This window comes from Carassius gibelio, chromosome A7 (assembly GCF_023724105.1).
Source record: "Carassius gibelio isolate Cgi1373 ecotype wild population from Czech Republic chromosome A7, carGib1.2-hapl.c, whole genome shotgun sequence".
Lineage (NCBI taxonomy): Eukaryota > Metazoa > Chordata > Actinopteri > Cypriniformes > Cyprinidae > Carassius > Carassius gibelio.
Genome location: NC_068377.1, coordinates 32,133,966 through 32,158,483, shown reverse-complemented (window position 1 = coordinate 32,158,483; position 24,518 = coordinate 32,133,966). Strand labels below are relative to the sequence as shown.

Genomic DNA, 24,518 nt, shown 5'->3' with positions numbered 1-24,518 from the left:
TTAATTTGTAATATTTGGCATGTTTGTGTGCTGATGTGCGTCCCTGTGTTTAATAAGCAGTGTGTATGCTCTTTTAATAACAAAGAAAAAACATTGAGCCAGACTTTAGACCAGGTTTGAGTTGTCTATGGCGCAGTCTATTTTTAGCTCCTTAAAATAGCAATGCACCTGAACACCTCTTTTTTAGACCAGCACACCCATGGGCGCACAAATGGGCGCAAATGCATTTGCTAAATAAACAACGTGGCGCTGGACGGGAAAATGCGAACGGCGCCGGACTGAAACTAGCAAACACACTTGTGCTGCGCCTTGCGTCGCATTGCGCCGGGTGTATGATAAGGCCCTAGCAGTGTAATAAATCTTACGTCCTACAGCTAGAATGTTTTTTTCCCACCCTAGTGGATGTTAAATATCATAAAACATCACTTTCTCGTATATTACCCTACATTAAGTCCATTATCGTATGGTGAGGTGCCATTAAATGCGAGTCTCGTATGGGCACTGGCCTTTTCACCCACACCTGTGCCAGGGTGGTCTTTGTGTGGCAAATTACACTCCTCCCTGCCCACCCACTTTCGAGACACTCATACACACACACACAGCGAATGCCGTCTTGCCTTTTTAAATGTAAATGCCTCTATACTTGGATGGTAGCCAGGAAGGGTCACTGGTGGGACTTGACAGCGGTGTGTGAGGATTTTCTCTCAGTGTGAATCAGAGCCTTGTGAATGTCTCGGATTACTCTGCCGTCCCACTGATGAAAAGATTTGTTTTAATGTGTCTTCAAGCAACTTAAAGTCACTGAATAAACACTTTAAAGCACATTTCAGCGCATTCAAATGGCCTCATCGGTTGGATTAAAAACTTGAGTGTAGCTCATTTAGCTGGTGACTGATCCTTTCAGATCTAAACTTGTGTAAATCCCCTCAAACCAGTGACACTAACAAACACGATTTTAACAACTGATTGTTCTCTTTTTAGTTCAACACTGTTTACTAACTTTGCAAGTACAGGTAAGAACGCAGATGTCAGCAATTATATATCCTTTGTAAAAGCTAGCTGCTGGAGAAAGGTGAATGTAGGCTATAAATGGCAGTAACAGTAGCTGGCCACATGAGGGTACTGAAGGGTTAAAATGATCCAGTATGAGAATTTTGCTGTGTCCTAGGACCTTTTGACCTTCAGAAAGTGTGTTTTTATCTCCATTAGATGAAGAGTGAATCTGAGGAGTCCTCACAGCAGCAGAGCAGACTGAACGAGGTCATCCGAGCCATTACACAGGTTAGAAACCATGCATCAAAAATATGTTTCTAAAATTAAATATGTATACTAGAAGTAAAACAATGGTTTGAAGTAAGTTAAGTGTTATTTATTTTTTCTTGCTCTCATGCCCATCCTCCGCACTAGATCATCACTTTTTCAGGAACAATAGGTCTGCAGTCTAACGGAGCATGTCTGCTTGGACACCTGCATCTGGCCCACATGTCCAGCAGCCACAGTCGAACCGCAGGTCTTCTGTCTTTATTACAAACTACTATTGTTATCATTGTTGATGATGATAATAATAGCAATAATAATTAAATAATAATATATAAAAAAATAATAATAATATTAAAACACATTATTATAATTGTTGTTTTTGTTACTTTTATGTTAATTATTATTCTTGATGTTAATAAAAAAAAAAATAGAGATCTTTTTGTTTGAACAAAATGTATAACGCTATTAAAAAATATTTCAAAAATGGTACAAATTTAAATAAATATGTTAAAAATAATATATTCGTTCCTGATGTAGTTATTAATCATAATAAATCATAGATGTTTTTAAATAAAAAAATAATAAAATCTGTTGTTAATAATAAAATGAATAATTACAAAATACATTTTAATACCATTATTATTATATATGAATACATAATAATTGTTGTTAATAATAATTGTTAATAATAATAATTTATAATTGAATAAAATATATATTATTTATTGTATTGTTACTACTACTACTACTAATAATAAAAAATCATCTTTATATAAAGTACTGATACTGTACAAATGTTCATTCACCGCTGAAGAAGCAATAAAACATACTTTTTCATCCCGCTTTAACAGTTCCTCAGGACTTTGGTTATCTCCCAGAGAAAAGTGTCATCCGAGCTTCAGTAGACTTCATCACCGAAGCGGGAAGAAAAGGTAATGCACAATCTAATGCTAATATCTAATAAAAAGTGATTCCATTGCTAACTAGAGTTGTGATCGTGTACAGGACCTGAGTTCACTCCTCCACACCTGGTGAAGACGGTGCTGGCAGCGTTAGTGACGGTCGGTGGAAGCTTCCAGTATCCTCCAGTCAACTGGAGCGCCATCCTCTCTCCGCTGATGAGACTCGGCTTTGGTGAGCTTCCTGTTCGTCAATGAATTTTCTGTAGGAAATGCCCTACCGTGTCATTTCTGAGGATGTATGGTGTTGAAGTGCTCACCTGTGCCTGTCATAGGAGAGGAAGTGCAGCATCACTGTTTAGCGTTAGCTGCCAGTCAGGCCCAGTCTTCCCAGAGTGCCGCACTTTTCCTCGGCATCTGGCTTGTGCCTCCCCTGGTTCACAGCCTGAGTGTGAGTATTTCTCTCTGTGTGCGTCTCTCGTGTCTCTGTCACACATCTGTGTCTCTTTGGTGTCTTCATACAAGAATTATTGCTGGGTATTTCAGTTTTCAATTGGTTAATTGTCACTGGCGCTCTTTAGTGGTAGGCTAGATCTAATTTGTACTCTTTTGTTAGTCATTATCCCTTTTGAGAGCTTTGTAAAGTCTAATGCTATTTTCAGAGATGCTTAAAAGTAAAGTAGTAATTAGTAGCTAATTAGCTCATAATGTTATCATCTGTTAGTAGTTCATCATGGCTTTCCGGCTTGGAAATGTCATACTGTTTTGTAATTTTCTCTCGGTCTGCTGTAATTTTCTCAACATCTGTACGCTCCACAGATGCACTCCAGGGCTTCTCTGTACGAGTGCCTGAACTCCTGGATGAAGCACGTGGCTGAAGACAAACTCCAGGTGTACGTGGACAGTCTGGCAGTCCAGCAGTTTGTACCCGACACACGTCCTCATCGCCTGCCCCTGTGCCTGTCCATCCTGCGTGGGCTGTCCAAAGCCATGGCGGTCCCCAACCCGCCCCAAAACTGCTGGACTGCCCTGTGCTCCACCACTGAAAAGATCTACAACCTCTTACCTGATAATATCCCTGTATGTCCTAGCAGTCTGAAGATGCTTTATAGTCAAACGTGTTGACTAAGAACTCAAACGTTTAGCCAGTTCTACTTCTATCCAGTGATATTTTTGTGTTTTTGGGATGTTCTGTAGGCTGGTGAGGTGCACCTGTATGAAGCCATGTGTTCGTGTCTGTCTGAACTGAGCGACACTGAGATTGACCGCATACTTAAAGTCACTGAGGTATTATATAACTCTGTTCGTGAATTATAGCTTTATAAATCTGATTGTGTTTAAATGTTTCATCATGATATGTAGTCATACGATCTCGCCTTGGGGTATTGAACCCATTATTTCACTTTGCAAGCACAAGATGCATAAAAAAAGATGATAATGTCTGAGGGATATCCAAATGAAATGCCTGATGTCTTTCATTAACATGTACATGGTGAATTTAACAATGAATCGCTGATGCCAGCATTTATATTTCTTTATAGACATTTTCATAACACATTAGCAGAACCTCTTGTAATGTATTTTATGTTTATATCTTCATCCCTAACCATATGCTTCCAGCCTCTTGTTAATTTATGAAAATATGACTGTTTTGAAAAACGCCAGTTCGATTAGAAGCCGTTACAGTAGTTTAGTAGTTCTGGCATCAGTAAAGACTTTGATTCATTTATTTCCATTATTCCAGAAATTCTGCCTCCAGGCAACATGTCTTTAAAAGGATCCCGAAATATATAGATTTTTTTGTATTTCTAAATTGTTGGTTTCAGTAATGAGGCTCATTTATTACAATTTCTCTCTCTCTCTCTTCAAATATAATGCATGCATAATGCGTAAATGTTTGCAGTGATGAATAGTTATGCTTTCATCCATGGAAAGTTTTCTTCTCTATTCATGATAATTAATGATAATCATAATCATAAGAGCATAGGACAGCTTCTGCTGTTTTGTAATTTATCATTGTTATATTGCAGCCATTTCAGAGCAATTTACAAGTTAAATGACTTGCTGAAAAGTACTCTGACAGTGGCTGGAGACATTAAATCAACAGATGTACAACCCCACACAGTTCGCCCTTGTTTGTTGCTCCCTCTACAGGCTAATGTGGAAAAAACAGCTTTCATCCTCTGCTACCTGACCTCTAAAGGCAGAGTCCCTCTGCTCGGACTCAATGATGTCATCAGTACCATCCTCCAGGTGGGGAATAAGAAACGAATCAGCTGGCTTCTCCTGCAGGCCCTCCACCAATCACGCTTCGCCTCTAGTCCCAGTACAGGTATCTTAATAATGCTAACACATTAACCATTTTAAGCGCCTCCTTTCTGATGAACTTGCATCATGTTATGTTGATTCAGAAAGCATATTGTTTTGTCTGTTTTCAGGGGTCTCTAAACGAATGGAGTGGCTTTTGGAGTTAATGGGGCACATCAGAAATGTTGCATACGGATCTCCTTCTGTTAAATGTGTCAGTGTTATAGAGGTATGTTCAGTATAACTGCGCTGTTGCTTCTGTTCTTGTAATTTATTGGGCTCTGGTGTCTTTTAGCTCGATTTACAATCATATGTGGATTTGTCTCTTTAAAGAGTAGTCCCTGCCATCTGCAAAGTGTTTTTGGTTGCCTTGCTGTAGGTCTAATGATAAAAACACAGCAGCAGGAAGCAGGATACTAGCCGTGTCTGTCATCATTTTGCAGGGAACAGACTTCCTCCTCGGTGTGTTTGCTGCAGCAGTGGTGTCTTGGGCTGATCATTGTGCTCCGCTTCTCATTGGAATCAGGGCCCAGTGGTTTCCCTGGGAACAGTCCTCTCTGACAACAGACCTGTCCCATGACCTCTGTGTCAACCCTGCTATCACAGAGCTGTCGGTCGCGTCATGCCTTCTTGCAATCCCATGCAGCATGAAAAAACTACTCTGCAAAGAGCCGTGGAAATCCCAGTCACAGAAGGCAAGGCAGCTTTCATCTCTCGTTTTATAGTTTCAAAATGTGTGGTTCTGCTGAAGGTTTTTTTTTAACTCTGCTTAGAAAAATACAAGTAGCACAATTTTTTGGTATTGATGTCCATTGCACAGATCCAGTGAATTAAGTTAGAAAATTGTAACCTTTTCAAAAGTTTGGGGTTGTTTTTTTTTCTCTTTATTTTTTGATACAAGTCTCCTTTGCTCACTAATGCTGCATTTATTTGTCAAAAATAGTTATAACAGTAGTGGTGAATATTGTTGCAATTTAAAAGTCTATCTGATTTCTATTAGGATATACACTCACCTAAAGGATTATTAGGAAAAGGGTGTGGTCCTGGTCAAGACAATCTCCTGAACTCCAAACTGAATGTCAGAATGGGAAAGAAAGGTGGTTTAAGCAATTTTGAGCATGGCATGGTTGTTGGTGCCGGACAGGCCGGTTTGAGTATTTCACAATCTGCTCAGTTACTGGGATTTTCACGCACAACCATTTCTAGGGTTTACAAAGAATGGTGTGAAAAGGGAAAAACATCCAGTATGCGGCAGTCCTGTGGGCGAAAATGCCTTGTTGATGCTAGAGGACAGCACACTTTAGGCTCCTTAGTGCCAATTGGGCATCGTTTAAACGCCACAGCCTACCTGAGCATTGCTTCTGACCATGTCCATCCCTTTATGACAACCATGTGCCCTTCCTCTGATGGCTACTTCCAGCAGGATAATGCACCATGTCACAAAGCTCAAATCATTTCAAATTGGTTTCTTGAACATGACAATGAGTTCACTGTACTAAAATGGCCCCCAGTCACCAGATCTCAACCCAATAGAGCATCTTTGGGATGTGGTGGAATGGGAGCTTCGTGCCCTGGATGTGCATCCCACAAATCTCCATCAACTGCAAGATGCTATCCTATCAATATGGGCCAACATTTCTAAAGAAAGCTTTCAGCACCTTGTTGAATCAATGCCACGTATAATTAAGGCAGTTCTGAAGGTGAAAGGGGGTCAAACACAGTATTAGTATGGTGTTCCTAATAATCCTTTAGCTGAGTGTATTTAAAATGTTTATTTCTGTGATGCAAAGCTGAATTTTCAGCATCATTACTCCAGTCTTCAGTGTCACATGATCCTTCAGAAATCATTCTAATATGCTGAATTACTGCTCAAGATACATTGCTCATTATTAACAATGTTCTGAAACTTTCTTTCATAATTCCTTGAATAGAAAGTTTAAAAGAACAACATTTATATGTATTGTTTTGATCAAGTTAATACTTCCTTTATAAATGAAAGTATTAATTTCATTAAATTAAAAAAAAAAAAAACTACAACTTACCAACCCCAATCTTTCTTCTTCATGCCATCAGTTCATCGACTGGCTCTTCAGTATTACAGAAGGTCCTAAACTAGGTTTCTCTGAGACTGCCTTACTTACAGCCAAAGGTGAGACACAATGTTTTAGTCAAATTATTAGTGTTTTAAAATTCTGTAGATAACAAGAAGCAAAAGATTATTATCTGATTTGAAGCAAAAGTATGTGACGTACAGTACAAATCTCCCATTTGACTCATTTGTATCTCATTCCTTCTTAGCGACTCTAATGGCTCTGAGATCCAGCTCTGAGTTCAAGAAGAAGGGTGTGTGGACCAGGGCGTATGGTTGGTGACCTCCCTGAAAGCAGCCACACACCAAGGACACCATTTGTTTACATGCATATTCAGAGTTGCATAACAAAGCAAATACTTTCTAGTTCCAATACTCAAGTGATAAACCCATCTGAAACCAGATTGAACACTGACATGTTTAATAGATTGAAAGTGTGTATACCATATTATAAGAACAAAAGAGAAATGCATAAAAATGGCTTTAGAAAGCATAATTTTCCCACTTTCATGTATTGCTTGTAAAACGTATTGAGCGTTTTTCTGTAACCAATTAAGTTTGGAAAATAAACATCTGTGCCACACCAAGTTTATTTTTCTGCTCAAAGAAGCTTGTGCTCTGTGCATAACTGTACTTCAAATAAAGACTTGAAATCCAGCTCAAGCTGATTTGAAACTTTGTAATTTATTGTTTCCTTTAACCGAAAGCCTTCTCATTCAGGGGAAGTAGGGGAAGGACAGGTGACACTATCTGTCAAAACTCCCAAACGAGTTTGAGGAATGTGGACACTCCATATGTTCTATGAATAGTCAGAAAGCTCTCGGATTTCAGCAAAACGTCTTACAAGTTTGGAAAGACACGAGGGTGAGGGTTTTCGTAACTAAATTCCAAAAAAGTTCACATTTGATATTATGAGTCATGTTTTGTTTGAAGACTTGTAAGGTTCTCATTGCATGAAACTGTCAGGCAAATCTGAGTTTGTTTTGTCTCCATCTGCTTTTAAAGATGATACTCTCCTCATTTCCCTTTCCAGTTGTGTTATACCCATTTTCACTCTGTATTCAAAACAGCTGGTGAAGTAATATCATGATTATTTTACTAAACCATTAAAATGTTCTTACTTGAAATCAAATGTAACACTTTATTTTAAGGACCAATTCTCACTATTAACTAGCTTCTTATCAACATGCATATTACTGACATCCTGGCCATTTATTAGTACTTCTAAAGCACATATTAATGCCTTATTCATGACCATGTCTTAGATCCCTTAATTAAATCGCATACCTTAACTTAACGACTACTAACTATTAATTAGCAGCAAATAAAAAATGTATTGGGGGAAAGTCTTAATTAATAGTGAATATGTGTTCCTTATTCTAAAGCGTTAACAAATTTTAACAAAAAATATTTTTTTAAATGTTGCCACCTAATGCACTAAAATAACTCAAACTAAAATATAAATTGATGAAGACTATAGAGACATTGAAAAAAAAAAAAGGAAAATACTCAATTATATAGAAAACATAAAAACATACTCATAAAAAACTATAGTAGCTGCTAAAATAACACTGAGTAATATACTAAGTAATTTTAAGGTCAATGTTGTCAGTATTGTTTAGTTTGGACAATACTACTAGAGGAATGAGGATGTAGTAAACCTAATAATTTCATATTTGCAAAGTAAAGATCTCTATGAGCAATTTCAGTTGGGTTTTAGATCAAATCAGCAAAAAAAAAAGCTCTCGTTAAAGTTACAAATGATCTTCTCCTTGCAGCAGATTCTAGTCTATTCTTATTCTTATAGATATTATTGTTGTCTTCGATACTATTAGTCATTCAGTTTTATTGGAACAGTTCAGTTGTATTGGAATAGCTGATAATACACTTCTATGGTTTTCATCTTATTTATAAGTGACAGGAAGCAGTTTGTTCAATCAAGAGCATGTTACAGGGGTCAGTTTTGGGATCTGCTTTTATTTATTATTTGTATGTTACCCGTTGGTCACATTTTTTGCATGTACTGTATTGCATCAACACATTTTTACACTGATAATACACAATTGTAAATATCCACAAAACCTTTTGCTTTCGATCCTCCTCCTGAAAACACTAAATGTTTGCAGTATGTTAACACATGGATGACTAATTACTTTTTAAAAGTTAAATACCAACTAAACTGAGGCCCTTCTTGTTGGGTCTAGATCCGTTTTATCCTAACCTCAATCTTTCACCCTGCTTATCGATAGCTCCCTGGTTAGTACTTCCACCCAGGTGCAAAGTCTTGGTATTATATTTGATTTGATGCTTTCTTTTGGTTCCCATATTAATAATAAAAAATATGGAATTCTTTGCCACAACACATTTGCAGCTGGATTCTATTTCCCTTTTCAAAGCTCAGATTACAACTTAACTCTTTAGAATAGATTTTAGTGATTTGATTGTTTGATGTGTGTGTGTAGCTGTGTATTTTGTATTTTATCACCTTCCTTTTATGCAGTGTCCTTGATTTTCTTGAAAGGCGTCTAACAATTAATTATTATTATTTATATTATTGTTATTAATATTATATGGTTTTATTGGGTTTTTGTGTGAGATTTATTACTATTTTTATTTGTACAATTATTTTATTTTTTAAATCTATTGATTATTTTTCTTATTCACTGTGGGCTATAAGATAAAAAATATCTGTAAACTGCTATGTACAGTATTTTTTGGTGAAGATGCTCATTTTCAGATTTGTGTGTCTACTGTTATTCTAATAGTAAGCTGGAAAACAAGATATGCTAATTTAATTGATACAAACTAAATCATTTGCACATATTTTAATGACTTTATTGATTCGAGTGAATAACAAACTAGGTGATATTATCTAGATTCCTTTTCATTTTTTGTTTCTTCCAATGATGTACTTGTAAACGGCTTTAAATGTGTTTGTAGCTATGTTCTTTCTTTGAGTCTTCTGATTTGCCTTAATTAGGCATTTTAGGAAAATACATTTTCCTAAAATTCTTTTTTTTCTGGAATGACTGAAGAGGCCTGACACGTCAAGGTCACTCTCAGCGTTAAAGTGGTCCTAGTTTTCATTGGTCTGTTCGTGCCAGAAATTTGTGAAAAGGTGTGGTAACAAGTCCGGCAATATCCTGAAATAAATGGAGAAGCCCACATTAATTCTGAATTCTGCTGCAGTGGAGATCATCTAGATGGACATGAAGGCTTCAGGCACTGTGCTGCTTTTTTTAAACCTCTTTGAGCTGAATGTCAGTGTCTACAGATATCACTTTTTCGTGAACGAGACTTGTCATGGCAAGAGGCACAGCAGCACTGCAGAGAGCACTATGAAGGTCTATGAGCTGATTGTGGTGCATCAGAAAAGCACATGGGAAGAGGCCTTGGAATACTGCAGACAAAACTACACTGACCTGGCCATAATAACCACAGAAGATATTATGGAAGAAGCAAGGATTAACAGCACAGGAGCAGATTCAGATGAAGTGTGGACTGGACTGCGCTTTCTAGCTGGTCACTGGTTTTGGGTAAATGGAGCCGGTCTTGGATATAATGTCTGGTCTTCAGATGGAGATCCAGTGCCCTGCCATGAACCAGCGCTGTGGAGTTTTACAGAACACAAGGGGTTTGTAAACCCACAGATTGTGACCGACGATTCAACTTTCTCTGTGACGAGAAGAAATACAAAGATTGACTTGATTTTAGAAGGTCAGAAGGCAGATGTGACAGTATCGGAGGATGTTCTTAAAGTATCTTTTTTCAGAAACTTTCATTGCTTTGCTTTTAATGGAACATCATGATAAAATCAAACTCTGTTTTCCTAAAACTATAGCCGTATAGAAAGAACTGTAGCTTATGACATTCACGTACCATGTCTAACAATATTTTCATTCGTAATACATTGTTTTTAGCAGCACACTGGTTACTGATATTTTCAATTAATAAATTTTCAATACTTATTTGTGAAAGATAAAAGCATATATTATTATACTATGTTATATCTGATTTATCCTCTTTTGGAATCAGTTCATCGGTGAGCATCTAAGAGTTCTGGCAACATATAATTGCTTTCTTGGAGTGAATTTCATTTAGAAACGTATTAATAATAATGACAAAAATGTATTAATTACTTCTAGGTTGTGTTCAACAATGATTTTTAGCTGTGTGCTGGACTGGTATTAGTAATAATCTGTGTGAAAAAAAAAACAGCAAACATATTTTTATAAATGCAAATGCATGCTTACAGGGATATTATTAATCAAAATATGGCATGTGTATGTTGTTCGAAGTTGTGTAGCCTGCGCTTGAACACAATGAGAAAGAAAATCACAGAAGATTTAGTACTTAGATATTCACATTTGAATCAGAAGTAGTTCTTGAAAGTGATTTTTAAGATATTGTATTTTTATTAAAGCATATGCATTTTTTTTTCAGTTAAAATGTATTTGTGTTGTAACCGATAACATGTTGAAATACTTACAACTGTACCAATGAACAAACAAACATAATCGTGTTTCAACACAGAGAGGAGTTCAACAAGACACTCCGTCTCCAACATAATACTCCTAAGGTTCAAATGTTTGGCATTGGTGAATGGGAGGACCTGTATGATCATTTCTCTGCTTAGTCTTTCTTCAGCTTCTGATTCCAGCTCTCCAGAGTCTCCTTCCTTTCCTTCAGCAAGAATAGTACCGTTAAACTGGATCCTTCAACACAGTGAGATGAAGACAATCAGCTGAAACACTCATGACATCATGCATGTAGTTGATAAATAATGAGCAAATGTGCAAAAAAAACCACAAAAACAGTGGCCATACTATGATGTATAAATGTCACTGCATTACATAACAAAATACCACCATATTAGATTATTTTAGTATTCAGACATTTTCTGGTTAAAGATTAGAGGAACTAGTGCATGTGACTACAGTTCGTTAAAGCAACTGGAAAAATCGTGATATAGCAAAAAGGTTTGCTAAGTCTGATATTTTGTTTCAAATACCAGTAGACTGAAATTCAGATGCTTGTAAGGTTTCTAAGGCAAATCACATTACTTTACCTAATACATGAAGGAGTAACCAACCCATAAGGATGTATGGGGAATACATGTATATTGATGCAGGTACTTTAAGCCGCACTGAATCCATTCCTTCAGACTCAGACAAGTATGGCAACATATGGAAAATGCTTATTCCTAGAATAAAAGAAAGAGAATGAAAAGATAATGTGGTTAGTGACTGAAAGCTGACCAAAATAGTTTACTCTACCGAGGCTCATTGTTCTGTAATGAATGAAATGAGTTGTGATCACAGTTGGGTATGATGCAGCATTACTCTTTCTCAACACATTTCCTGACTAACCATTAAATTCAACATCAATATACTCTCCATAAGACAAGTGTGCTCAGATCAGCTTTCAATTTTTTATTCTTAAGACTATTTGTGCAGGCCCAGAAAGGTCTGTGGTCATGTTTCGAGCAACAGTTTTAATTTTACCATGTCAGATTGTAAGAACAATGTAAAAATCTGCAAACTCTGTTGCGCTTAGCAAGAATATAAAAAAAATCATATATTATGTTTACAAGTTTAATTAACACACTTGAGGCTGGTTCTAGGGTGAGCAGATATCCGGGGCTTAGCCCACAAAAATATTAAACAAAGTAGATTTGTTTTTTTGTTTTTTTATTGTTAAAAATATTATGCACACTATTTTGTTTATATAATAATAACATTCAAAAGTAAACTATTTATTTAAAGGCGGGGAAGAAATTAAACCTTAGGGCTGTTACATAGTCAACGCGAGAAACGCGAGCAAGCAACGCGAGCGACGCGCTCCCTTTCATAGTCTAAACAGTGGACGCAAGCGTCACAGGCGATGCGTGTATGCAATACACCGCTCACGCAACAGGGGGTGGTAGAGTCGGGTGATATTAGTAGAGTCGGGTCGCGTGATATTCAGCTCACAATGGCAACTGAAGAGGAGTGTGTAGCTGATTTTACATCGGCGGTAACAAAGGCAACGCAGAGATTAAATGTGGATGAACACGTATAAGTTCGCATAATGTTTCCTCTTCGCCCGCCATTGTATTCAAACCTTCTTCTTCTGTAAACACAATATACTTGAATTAATGTACAATACTTGCAATGTAGCCCCCACCGACAACGCATAGTATTGCATCCATCGGCGCATCGCGTATCAAAAACTAGGACGACACATTTGGCTACGCAACGACACATAATGACGGCCGAAGCGTAACGATGTGTAGCCTCGGGGACGCGTATGCGTACAGATGCGTGGACTATGAAACGGCCCTTAACCATTTTTTCAGGGTTAAGAAATATTTTTATTATTAAACCTATATATATATATATATATATATATATATATATATATATATATATATATATATATATATATATATATAGGTTTTTTTTCGAACTATAAGTTGCACCTGAATATAAGTCGCATCAGTCCAAAAATACGCCATGACGAGGAAAAAAACATATATAAGTCGCACTGGACTATAAGGACCACAGGAGCACTGAGCAGCATAGAGCGCCCTCTCGCGGCTGTAGACGGTAATGTTTTCTATTGGTTCAGGTCTCATAAGTCATTTCTCTTGGTTCATTTCAAATTAATTTTGATAAATAAGTCGCACCTGACTATATGTCGCAGGACCAGCCAAACTATGAAAAAAAGTGTGACTTATAGTCCGGAAAATACAGTGTGTGTGTGTGTGTGTGTGTGTGTGTGTGTGTATATATATATATATATATATAAAACATGATGGCCATTTAAGTATTTCACAAACTGTTAGAATGTTATCCAAAATAATATTAATTTAATTTTAATAACACTGTACCTTCTGTGACAGCAGACAGCAAGTACACTGGGATCGAGAGTGTTTGATGCACCCATAGCATTTTAAAATATGGTGTGCCTATGAGGCAAAATAACTCATGTGGATACCTGTAGAAAAAAAGAAAGCTCTGTTGAAAAACCTACAGTAGTATATTAGGTCTTCAAAGCACTACTGAAAGTCCTATATTGGTGCAACAGTGAAGTGTTTATAAATGTTATTACAGTAGAGTAAAGCTAATAAAGATGACCTACAGAATTACTCTCAGAAGCCTGCATGCAAACACAAAAGACTCAAACCTTAGTAGGCCCAGTATATTCCACAGATAAAACTGGACACACACCACTGGTTTGCTCTGAAACTCTTCCAGACTGATGAGGAGAAACAGAAGGACATTTCTCTCCATTACCTGTAAATGGAAAACTGCATTAAGAATAATAAAGGTGAACAGAAATCAAGTAGATTAAAAACTCTTTAAACCTATAGCTCTAAAATGGATGCATTTTTTTATTTACTTCCTTATGCACTACATCCTATGCACTTCCTTCTGACTAAATTATGATCTACAGCCAGAATTGGGGAAACATTTCATTACAGCAAAAAAAAAAAAAAAACGGAAACTAGATTTTGAAATAAAAAAGTGAGAGAGAATTTTTTTTTTTTTTTAATGAGCTTTTTTTCTACTTCTTAGATGCAGTTGTGCAAATTCAAGCTTTGTACATTTATTGCTGTAAATATGGTCTTTATATCTCACCTGCATGAAGCGAGGGAAAAGCCTGCACTCCTCAAAACCATCTGCAATATGAAACAGTTCTAACAAAGACAGAAGCTGACAAGCGCCCATCATCACGCCCACAAAATAGAAGGTGCCCGCCTGGGCATCTAAGAACAAAACACAAGTTATCAGTAGAGCTTTGTTTCACTTGATTATATCCATTAAAAATGCAAAGTAATACTTTAAGCTCTGATATGTGTGGAAGAAGTCATGAGCTCTTTCATAAGAGTGTTCTGCTTTGGTTATTACACAACTCTAAACAGCCACTTGAGTATTTCTCAAATAACATCTTGAGTACAATTGGTAGAGATGTAAATAAACTAATATCCCAGATTATTTACATGAGCAGACACTTCATAACTGTTGCTCACCTTCCCCAAAAGAGAGAAATCTGGCTGTCATGTTCGTGAAAATCCATGTGTGTCCATAGAACTGAAGCAAGTTGTACGAAAAGAGGTATGTGAGACTGAGGCTAAACCTGCAAAAGATTACATTTTCAAGTAATAGACTTATGCAGCATATGAAAAGAAGTCATTAATATAGCCCTCTTCAAAATTATCCAACAACATGATGACGAATTTTAGTGCGTAGTTTGTTGAGGTGCATTTCGAGATATTTTTTAGATCCAAGCGCAGTTAGTTAAAAGATTAATTCACTTCCAGAATAAAAATTTCCTGATAATTTTCTCACTTCCATGTCATCCAAGATGTTCATGTCTTTCTTTTTTCAGTCACAAAGAAATTAAGGTTTTTGAGGAGAACATTCCAGGATTTTTCTCCATAGTAGGCTTCAATTGGGAACAATGGGTTGAAGGTCCAAACTGCTTCAAATGGCTCTACACGATCCCAACCCTTGAAGCTGCTCTGAAACTGCAATTTGGTACCTCAACCTGTTGGCACCATTGAAGTCCATTATATGGAGAAAAACTGGATGGATGTTTTCCTCAAAAACCTTATTTTCTTTGCGACTGCAGACAGAAAGACAAGAAAATTTGAGATGCCATGGGGTGAGTATAATATCAGAAAATTCTTATTCTGTAAGTGAACTAATCCTTTAACTGTCAACAACCTTCAAGGCATTTTAAACAAAATAGGGTCTACATTTATTTATTAGGCTATTTCTAAATAATCCATAATAAAAATGACTTGTCAACGTGAGCCCGACATCTCGGCAAGCGATCATCCATGTAATGTAATCTGACTATTCTGGCTAGTAAAATCCCACTTGACAACAATGTTGAAATATTTATATGTATTTCTACGTAAACAGAAGCTTCAACAGCCCATGTATTTGCTTTGACTTCCTTGTAAGTGGGAGGTTAAAGGTGCTGTATGCAGGGGCGTCGGACTGGGGGTAAACCCAGTACTGATTACGAGGGCCCCAAAGGAAGAGAGGGCCCTTGAAAAGTCTTGGGGGGGGGGGCATTAGGACTGCCTATGAATAAGGCCCGGGATCTTGTGCAGCGCCCAGGCGGGAAGGAAGTCGACCGCGTGCCGCCATCTTGTAGCAGAACTTCATTTGCGTTAGCATCCCATTGACTCCCATTCATTTTGGCGTCACTTTGACAGAAAATATCTTTACATCTGAGGCGTTTAAAGACTCCATTTGTCCATTTATTATTTCTAAAGAAACACGAAAATGTATAGAAGGCTCCATTACCTTGTATCTTACTTTATGTTCCCGTAGAAGCAGTTTTTGTAAAAAAAAAAAATAGGCTAACGACTGCGTCATAACCAGCTACTCTCTGTCGTAGAGAAATTACCATATGGACAGGAGAAGAAGCTCACAGGCAATCTTTTACTGTCTATGAGGCTATCAGGGGGACGTGGAGGTATAAAAGGTCAAGGGAGATAATTAATCGGAGTAGCTAACGTTACTTACTCCTGCTCACTCACGCCAAAGAACTCCCCGCTCAAGCTCGCCGTCTCTGCAAGATTAACGATGGCAGTTTGCACGCACAGCTACTAGAAGGTTTACATGTCAGACAGGTTGCTGACTTCATCAAGCATAGTTTGAGTCTGCATGTCAGAACTGGAAGTGCTAAAAATAGCTAAAAATGGGCTTCACTTGTCTCAATTGAGTTCCAATGGGGTCGCTGTGTCCATTTCTTTTACTGTCTATGGCAGCGCCCCTGGCTGTATGTAAGCATAAAAATACCATAATATGTTTGCGAATATTTAAGAAACATGCTAAGTTAACATATTTGTTTATCTGAAAAACAATGCTACAGTCAGTTATTCTCCTTTGAAAATGTGCGTTCAGGGCCATAAGGTCCGTGTTTTCTTTGGTGGTGAAACCCGCCCACTGCCAGTTTACCCAATTGTATTTCAGCACCCAGGGTTGCCAGTTGATGGAAAAATCATCATATTTCATATAATTTATCATCAAGTGCGATCATTCTTGTTCGTGTAGCCAATCTGGCAACCTGCTTGTGCGTCAAGCCTGAGGAGGAGGGGCCGGGAGAAGAAAAAAATATCTCCAATATTTTGAATTTGGACTGCAATACTTTTCAAGCACTCGGTGTCAATCCTACATACAGCACCTTTAAAGCCTCAAAAAGATGTCGTCATATAACATACCTCTTCCACTTCACTCACTTATCCCCCATTTTTTTTTAATCCTACTTTTCACTTTAAAAACAATAAGGAGAAGTATTGAAAACCATACGCACAAGTTTCAATCAGTTACGATATGCCTCGTATAAATAAATCTAACTTGACCGCGCTCGGTGTCCTTCAACAGACGCGTGCTTTCATCACCTGCACATAGAGAGCATAGTTTTTAACAATTCCTCAGTGTTCCGGTTTTAGGGAGGACCTTTTAGAACGCGCACCATTCTACTATGCTGTTTTGGGGCAACAACACACACTCAAGAAGCTTTTAGAACGTTTTACTTTGTTTCATTCATTCAGTTTTCCTTGTTGTTGTTTCTCTACATTGTAGTAATGGTGCATCGGGGGGAAAGACAGCGACTAAGTTACATGAAACACAGCTGAAATGAAAGCCCCATGTGCCTTTTTATATCTGGCGATAGGACAGACTGTTTTGGGTGAGGCTGCGCGCTAAACATCGCCATGAATGAATTCTGAATGATGTCAACAATATACGCCGATTGAACGATGCTGATATTTACCTCATTCCTCCCAAGCGTCCGTAGTGATGAGACAAAATAAGACATCAAGAGTACAATCAAATGTGTGAGGAAGTTCTGCTCACAGCAAGTATAGGTCTCTGCAGGAAAAGTAATGGGAGTTACCAGATCAAGGTGTTTTTACACCATGATACCTGATTGGTTGATGTAATAGTGACGTTAGGTTTAGGGGTGGGGTTGGGTAAGGGGGATCATTTAGATTGCATGATTCAGAAACACCCAGCAGTTTGAAAACACCCACATGGTGATAAACGCCCGCTCACAGAGCTCCCCCTCTGACGTCAAGAGGGCAGATCCACACAGCACACCCTGAAACCTTGCGGTTTTTATGTTTGGCTCAAACTTTCTTTTGCAGTTGTCTTTTGCAATCGTTTTAGTTTACTTGCAATATAATGACACTTTTAATGATATTCTTCATTTCAGTTTTAGTGTTGTTGTTTTTTCTGTTAAAATAGCTCGAATTAATTTCAATGGGGCGGCGCTAGGGCTGGGTTAAGGGCGCTGAAGCACCTATGCCATCTACGAATCATCACTGAGTTATGCGCATTAAAATAATTTATATTAGTAACACATATTTTCTCTCTGCACATCCAACAGTGTTTGCTTGTATTGTTATTGAGGCTCGTAGTGCAATTAGTGTATAACTTGGTCGCTGTAAATTTTTTAAATGAGGTTATTTGTTACTGTCACAGTCACTGTGAAGCAACATATATAGATGTCTTGTCTTCCTAGCACACGAGCATTTAGACATTTGGCAGATTTTTCTTTGTGTCAGGGCAACAATTCAATTAACCAAAATAAAAAGTAATTTAATTGTCTGGTTCATATTGTCTTTTTTGTTAACAAAAATGGTTCCTTACTGAATGAATTTGTGTTTTCGAACGATTCGAGTGATTCAGTGATTCACTGATCCATTCATAAAACAGTTCGTTCCTAAATGAGTCAGTCGTTTTACTGTTAATTTTAATTTAACGTTTAAAATATGCCTATATAGCCGTTTTAATATTTAAAACATTAATAAATAACAGTATGCAAAGTGCAGTGTAAAGTAATGTACAAGTGCTAGAAAATAAATAAAAAAGTAAATAGAACCCTGCACATAATTAGGCTTATACTTGGCCTTTTTTTTTTAAAGACACTTACTCAATGAAAATTGACAAAAGTGTATTAATTAAACTTGTAAACAAATAATTTGCTTTTACAAAACAATTAAGTCATACTCTTTTATACAAAGTGACTATCAAATTAGAAAAAGAAAAAATCCTAAAGGAGGCAACAATATGACCAGTGTGGTGATAATTTAATAGTAAACCATACAAATGCAAATAAATAGTTATGGGATGATGAATGGAGAGGTAGAAAAATAAAGAAAGTGGGAGATATTTGACCAGCTGTCACTGTTTTTCCATATTTGAAGGGATTTGTATTTCAGACACAACCTTGAGTCCAATCTGAATTTGTCTGATTTGCCTGTCAAATTTAAGAGTGTAATTCATCTTTAATAGGCTACTTCAGTGTGGAAATTCATAGGGTTCATGCAAATGGGTAAACAAAGCAACTCTACAGGGACAATTAGCTAACTATCAACATTCCTGCTAAGGCACTGAAGTACAGAAAAAGACAACCACAGTAGACTGGTCAATTAAAAAAAAATAATAATAATAATTGTTTACTCTCCCTCATATCGATCCAAACTCCTCAAGCCATCTTTCATCTGTTAATCAAAAAGTGGGAATTTCTTTAATACGTTGAATTGAAAATATGAAGTTTATAGTTTAGAAAGAAATCGAACCAGTAGGAGAGTGATTTTCAAGTGTAGATGAATGGAGAAGAAGAAAGCTGAAGAAAGATTATAAAATAGAGAGTCCCGTGAATTTGGTTTGTTCCTCGGAGTCAAGATTGGAAATGTTTATTTGCACATCTTATTTGCCTCTCAAATATATTTGGTCCAATACTTTAATGTGGACAACTGAAAAGGGATAATTTAGCCAAAGAAAAATAACTTGAATGCCATATCCTATAATTTTTTTTTTTTTTTTTTTTTTTTTTTTTTTACAATGACACAGTACAGTCCACAGTTTTGAAATAAAATGAAGGTGAGTAAAGTATGATTTTCATTTTGGGCTGCGCTGTCCTTTTGAGGCTCAATGCAAATGCAAACAAATGTATAGTTTTTATATAAATGTGTATAAATGTTCAATTCTTTTTTTAGTTCTTACTTTTTTTATTCCTTTCTTTTTAGCTCTTATTTAACACATCTTGTTTTTGTAATTCAATTATTCATATAATTTTGTTTGTCTTAAAGCACCATGGTCCTGAAGCTCTTTAAAGCTGAAATAATAATAAAGTCACTCTGATTAATAACATTAGAAAAATTCAATCCAAAATAGCTGTGTGTGAGGACAATCCCAGTGGGGACACCACAAAAAGATCAGCTTGTATCTATCTCTGATTTAAACCTTTTCACACACACTCTTCAGCTGAGTATTAAATTCTGTGTGACAATTTGAATTAACTTTCTCTAACCTTATTATTTATGTATTTCAAAAGCAGAGTCAATCATTTTTACAATCAACCAACTTCTTCCAATAAGATCCCACATATGGAGTTGTAACAAGCTCCTTTTGAGTGAGATCTGATTTTAGAGTTACGAGATGAAGGATGTGACAAAAAGCATAGTTTTCCTATTGGGATTTCCAATGGATGATCTAACAGACTCCCTTAAAAGAATAAAAACTCCTCACTGCATTATTAAGCTTGGAAGAGCCAGGACATTTTTTTTTTACATAACTCAGACTGGATTTGTCTGAAAGAAGAAAGTCTAGAACCTAAGATGGCATCATCTACAAAGTCTTCTACACCTAGGATAGCTTGAGGGAAAGTTAATCATGGGCTAATTTTCATTTTTGGATGAACTAGCCTATCCCTTTAAAATTTGTTTAATATTTGCAATTTATTTATCCGAATACTTTCATTGGTCTGAGCCCTCCTGTTGTATATTGAGAGGTGTGGTGACATGTTTAATAGACTAAAGGTGATCTTCAGCTGAGTGTGCAGGAGGCTGCATTGGGAGATCAGCTATGGAGGTGGAAACTATAATCACAACACTCATTTTTTTGAGTCTCTTTGGACTGAACGCCAGCTAGAACCCACATTTTTGTCAATGAAAAAAAGGATTGGAAAGAGGCACAGGAGTACTGCAGAAAACACTATGATGACCTGTCCACTATCACCAGACATGAAATAGAAATCTTCTGTCAAAACTCAGAAATCACAAATGATTATTTCTTTTGTGGGCTTCAGAGAGATATTCAAAACTCACAGTGGATGTGGTCTAATGGTGAACCAGCAACAATTAACGAATGGGATTTTGGTAAAGGAAATTACATTAACGAAAACTGTGGAGCAATAAGAAAATCCACTAAAAAACTGCATGATTATGACTGCAAAGAACAATGAACATTTTATTGTATGACGAACTTAGACCTGATCCAGGAGACCAAGACCTGGGATGAGGCTCTGGACTACTGCACAGAACGCAACATTAGCCTTGCTAGTATGAACTCCAGTACGATTATGGATCTGGCAGTGAATATGGCTAAAAATGCCCAGACGGTTAACGTCGGGACTGGCCTGCGCTTTCTGATGGGCCATTGGTTCTGGGTGAATGGAGGTGATCTTGAATACAAGGCCTGGTCTGAGGAGGGAGAGTTACAGTGTCCTGTCATGAATCAGCGATGTGGAGCTCTGGATAAAGACAGGAGGGTCTGGAACCCCAAAAACTGTCAGGAGAGACTTCATTTTTTTTCTGTAAATGGCACAATGTTAACTGTGTGACTAGGAAACCGTATATACTGTATAGATAGATAGATAGATAGATAGATAGATAGATAGATAGATAGATAGATAGATAGATAGATAGATAGATAGATAGATAGATAGATAGATAGATAGATAGATAGATAGATAGATAGATAGATAGATCTTTATAATATATAACTATTAAGATATAAATCTTTTTTTCCAGATATTTTTTTCAGCTTTCAATTCATTTGAGAGTAGTTGTGTTTCCTCATATATAAGAAAAAACCCTACAAATACACACACACAAACATAAAAAGCATATACATCAAAAGTATGTTATTATGTTACAGCAGATGTTCATTTTACACATGAATGATTATTTTATTCAGATTTAAGGTACGTAAAAGCATAATATGAGCTTGTATTGAATGCAGCATGTTATTATACGCCCTCCACTGGGAATTATGAGAATGCAGCTTTTTTTCTCCTTCTGGTTGCACTATGAAAAGTCAAAGTGCATACATTTGTATGAATGTATCCTAAAAGATGTATTGTTGGATATTATTCATAAAATAAAAAACGTGTAATTTATATCAGATTCATTTACTGTTAACCTTTTCATAATTCATGTGCAATACAAAGTGGAATAAATAATAATGAAATAAAAATGTTTGGCTGGCTGGCTTCACCTTTACATTATTACAAACATCACTATGTAAATCATCCCGAACAACATGATACTGTTTCCTTATCAATGCCTTATCAATATGTAAATCATACTTATTTTATAGTAAGTTTAAATCATATTTATTTACTAATGTCGCATAAATGAAGTGAAATGCAGAATTGTGAAAGGAAGCTTATAAAAGGACTCAAGGAATTGTTAAAGAATATATGAAAATATACTCGAATACATTTTTTTATAGTTAGAATAAAAAATTGTATATCAGTTTGTTTCTGCTGACTGTGGTTTTATGCTATTTAATTTCCTCATTTTAAGTACATCCCTTTTCAGTAAATGGAACTGCAGAAAATACTCAAAGTAGCATTTGTTAGCACGAGTGATGTACAAAATATGGTTAACAATGTAATGTAACAATGTCATTGTTACTAGGTCTATTCAGGAATGTGTCAAATAAAGTATGTTTAAATCATTCTGTCAGTGCAGAAATGTCACCTTCCCAATCATATTTATTTCTGCATATGCAGCAGCAATACAGTATCTGTCAAACTGATTTTATTTTGTCTTTCAGTTTGAAGGTTAACAATATATTTGCATTGTCTGATTTGCATCTCAGACCATTTTCTAAAAAAGAGTTTCAGTCACACTCACAGAGTAATGTGATTTACAGAGTAATGTGAAGTACTTAACCTTGTGATCTCTGCATGGTTTTATTTTCACATGGTGTAACGCACAGTGAATAAGTGAATGTTTTTAACAGAAGACGGGGGATTCACAAGACAGGGATATAAACCATCATGCTGTTTCCGCAATTCCTAAACTGTATCTGTGTGATAAAAGAGGAGCTAATACATGAAGTCCACCTACTTTTACCAAAATATAACAAAACAGTTGATCAAAATTGTTATAATTATAATAAATATAACAGAATGAGAAACTTAGCTAGACCTAAACTGCTTAGAAGGAATTTCTAAAGTACACAAAAAAATCTACAGTTAAAGAAATATTATACAACAGACACTGTACTGTACTTCGCAAAACATATGAAAATTAGTTATACAGGACATTTCCACATCCTCAACACATTTAAATGCAAATCAATTCATTTTACTTCTAAGTTTATGTTTTTGGCACTTACAGAGAAGAAACATTCTCCAGGGTTGAGCTGCAGTATCACACAAATAATAAGAGGAAGGCTCAGAGAGATGGTCAGGGCCATTTCTTTATTATTGGTATGAGGTAACAAATCAGCGTTATGACATAAATGTGGTGTGAAGCTATGTCAACACTGCATACACTGACAATATGAACTGAAACAAGGGAAAGCTGCTCCAACAAAAATACTAAAACAATACACTTACAATCAACAAATTCATTTATGTTTGAGCCGAGAACATAATTATATTTTGTAATATAGCCTAAGCAAAATGTATTTAGTCATAGCACAGCACCAGAATCATCCGGCAACCATGCATAACACATTAACGGACAAAGCATGTGACTCACTTACATGTTTAGCAGAAGCAATTGTCAACAGAAAGCCGTTTTTAAAGATACCCATTTCAGGTCAGCTATCTGAAAACATTAATATAGCGACAGACAAAATCAAGAACAAATGGCAAAGTGCCTCACAATCTATTAAGATAGAGTCAGACCCAGAGACCAAACCCAAATTATCATGACCTGCCCACCAGCAATGACAGAAGCATTGGCAACCAAGGCCTGGCTAGCCTTCGAGGTGCTACAAGTAACACTCTGTGGTTGCACAGAGATATACTGTGTAATGTGTCCCACAGAAGAGGAAGGGGAGGGAACACATAAAGCAGACAGTTTTGGCACTCGTGAGAAAGCGATTACAGCCACAACGGCCTGGATATCTCTGTTCATGTAAACCACAAGTGACAGTGAGTGTTTGCTTCTGTTCCTAACAGATCCACTTCTGCTTTACCAAACTGCTGCCGATATATCCTCTACACCAAATCCAGGTGAAGTCCTGGTTGCTGAAGATCCCTCGACGGAGCACCTGATAGCTCAATCCAGGAAGGTGAACTGTCTCAGTTGCAGCTGAACACCATTAACAAAAATCAGCAGACTACATAAAGACTGGACTTGATTAAGAGCTTTTTGTGTGCAACACAGGGGTGCACGATTCTGGATAAATTGCCATTGAAGAGGTCGAATACGTTGAGTGTCCTCAGTAGCATGGTCCCGCTGTAAGCCGATGTGTGTAAGAGTGATGTGCAGAGACACAGAGGAGACTGATGGCAAAGGAATTGTTGAAAAAAGTCATTATTTTTGTTTTATTCGCATACAAAAAAGTATTCTCCTCGCTTCATAACGTTTAGGAAATGGAATAAAATAAATTCCATTGTTTATCCTCTCGAGATCACTGGAATCACTGTTACAAGTATGCCAGGTACATTGTTTTTCCAGTTTCAAAGCATAAATACCATAAAACGTTGCAAGCTTTGTATCTTCCAGTGTTTCTTTATGGTGCTGAAACCTACAGATGTCCAAGTTCTGATACTCTACTGCCATTGGCTCATCTGCGATTGAGTGCAGGGGCTTACCGGTAGGTCAATTGTATCACAAAATCTGCCTAAAAAATAGCAGGGAACAACCGACGTAACAGCATGAAAAAACACTAACCCAAAACCATGAAGTGTTTCACAGACCCTTATTT

The 24,518-nt window shown here is 36.7% G+C and overlaps 2 protein-coding genes across 2 annotated transcripts in view; one reads left to right on the top strand and one right to left on the bottom strand.

The window, feature by feature from the left end:
* focad (focadhesin) overlaps positions 1–7,218 on the top strand; it is a 41,361-nt gene extending 34,143 nt beyond the window's left edge. The window contains exons 33-44 of the mRNA XM_052602562.1: positions 1,210–1,281; positions 1,408–1,510; positions 2,112–2,192; positions 2,266–2,394; positions 2,495–2,610; positions 2,979–3,239; positions 3,357–3,446; positions 4,314–4,491; positions 4,598–4,695; positions 4,910–5,161; positions 6,540–6,615; positions 6,765–7,218. Of these exons, the coding sequence (XP_052458522.1) occupies positions 1,210–1,281; positions 1,408–1,510; positions 2,112–2,192; positions 2,266–2,394; positions 2,495–2,610; positions 2,979–3,239; positions 3,357–3,446; positions 4,314–4,491; positions 4,598–4,695; positions 4,910–5,161; positions 6,540–6,615; positions 6,765–6,838 (1,530 nt within the window). The 3' untranslated portion in view covers positions 6,839–7,218. The remainder of the gene's footprint in view (positions 1–1,209; positions 1,282–1,407; positions 1,511–2,111; positions 2,193–2,265; positions 2,395–2,494; positions 2,611–2,978; positions 3,240–3,356; positions 3,447–4,313; positions 4,492–4,597; positions 4,696–4,909; positions 5,162–6,539; positions 6,616–6,764) is intronic.
* Positions 7,219–10,947: 3,729 nt separating this feature from the next.
* On the bottom strand, positions 10,948–17,491 carry hacd4 (3-hydroxyacyl-CoA dehydratase 4). The gene is made up of 7 exons (XM_052602567.1): positions 17,332–17,491; positions 14,570–14,676; positions 14,178–14,305; positions 13,723–13,832; positions 13,427–13,533; positions 11,624–11,758; positions 10,948–11,270 (listed from the first exon to the last, which is right to left on the bottom strand). Exons 1-7 carry the CDS (start codon positions 17,334–17,336, stop codon positions 11,188–11,190), a joined length of 675 nt encoding a protein of 224 aa, XP_052458527.1. The 5' UTR covers positions 17,337–17,491; the 3' UTR covers positions 10,948–11,187.
* Between the last annotated feature and the right edge of the window lie 7,027 nt (positions 17,492–24,518).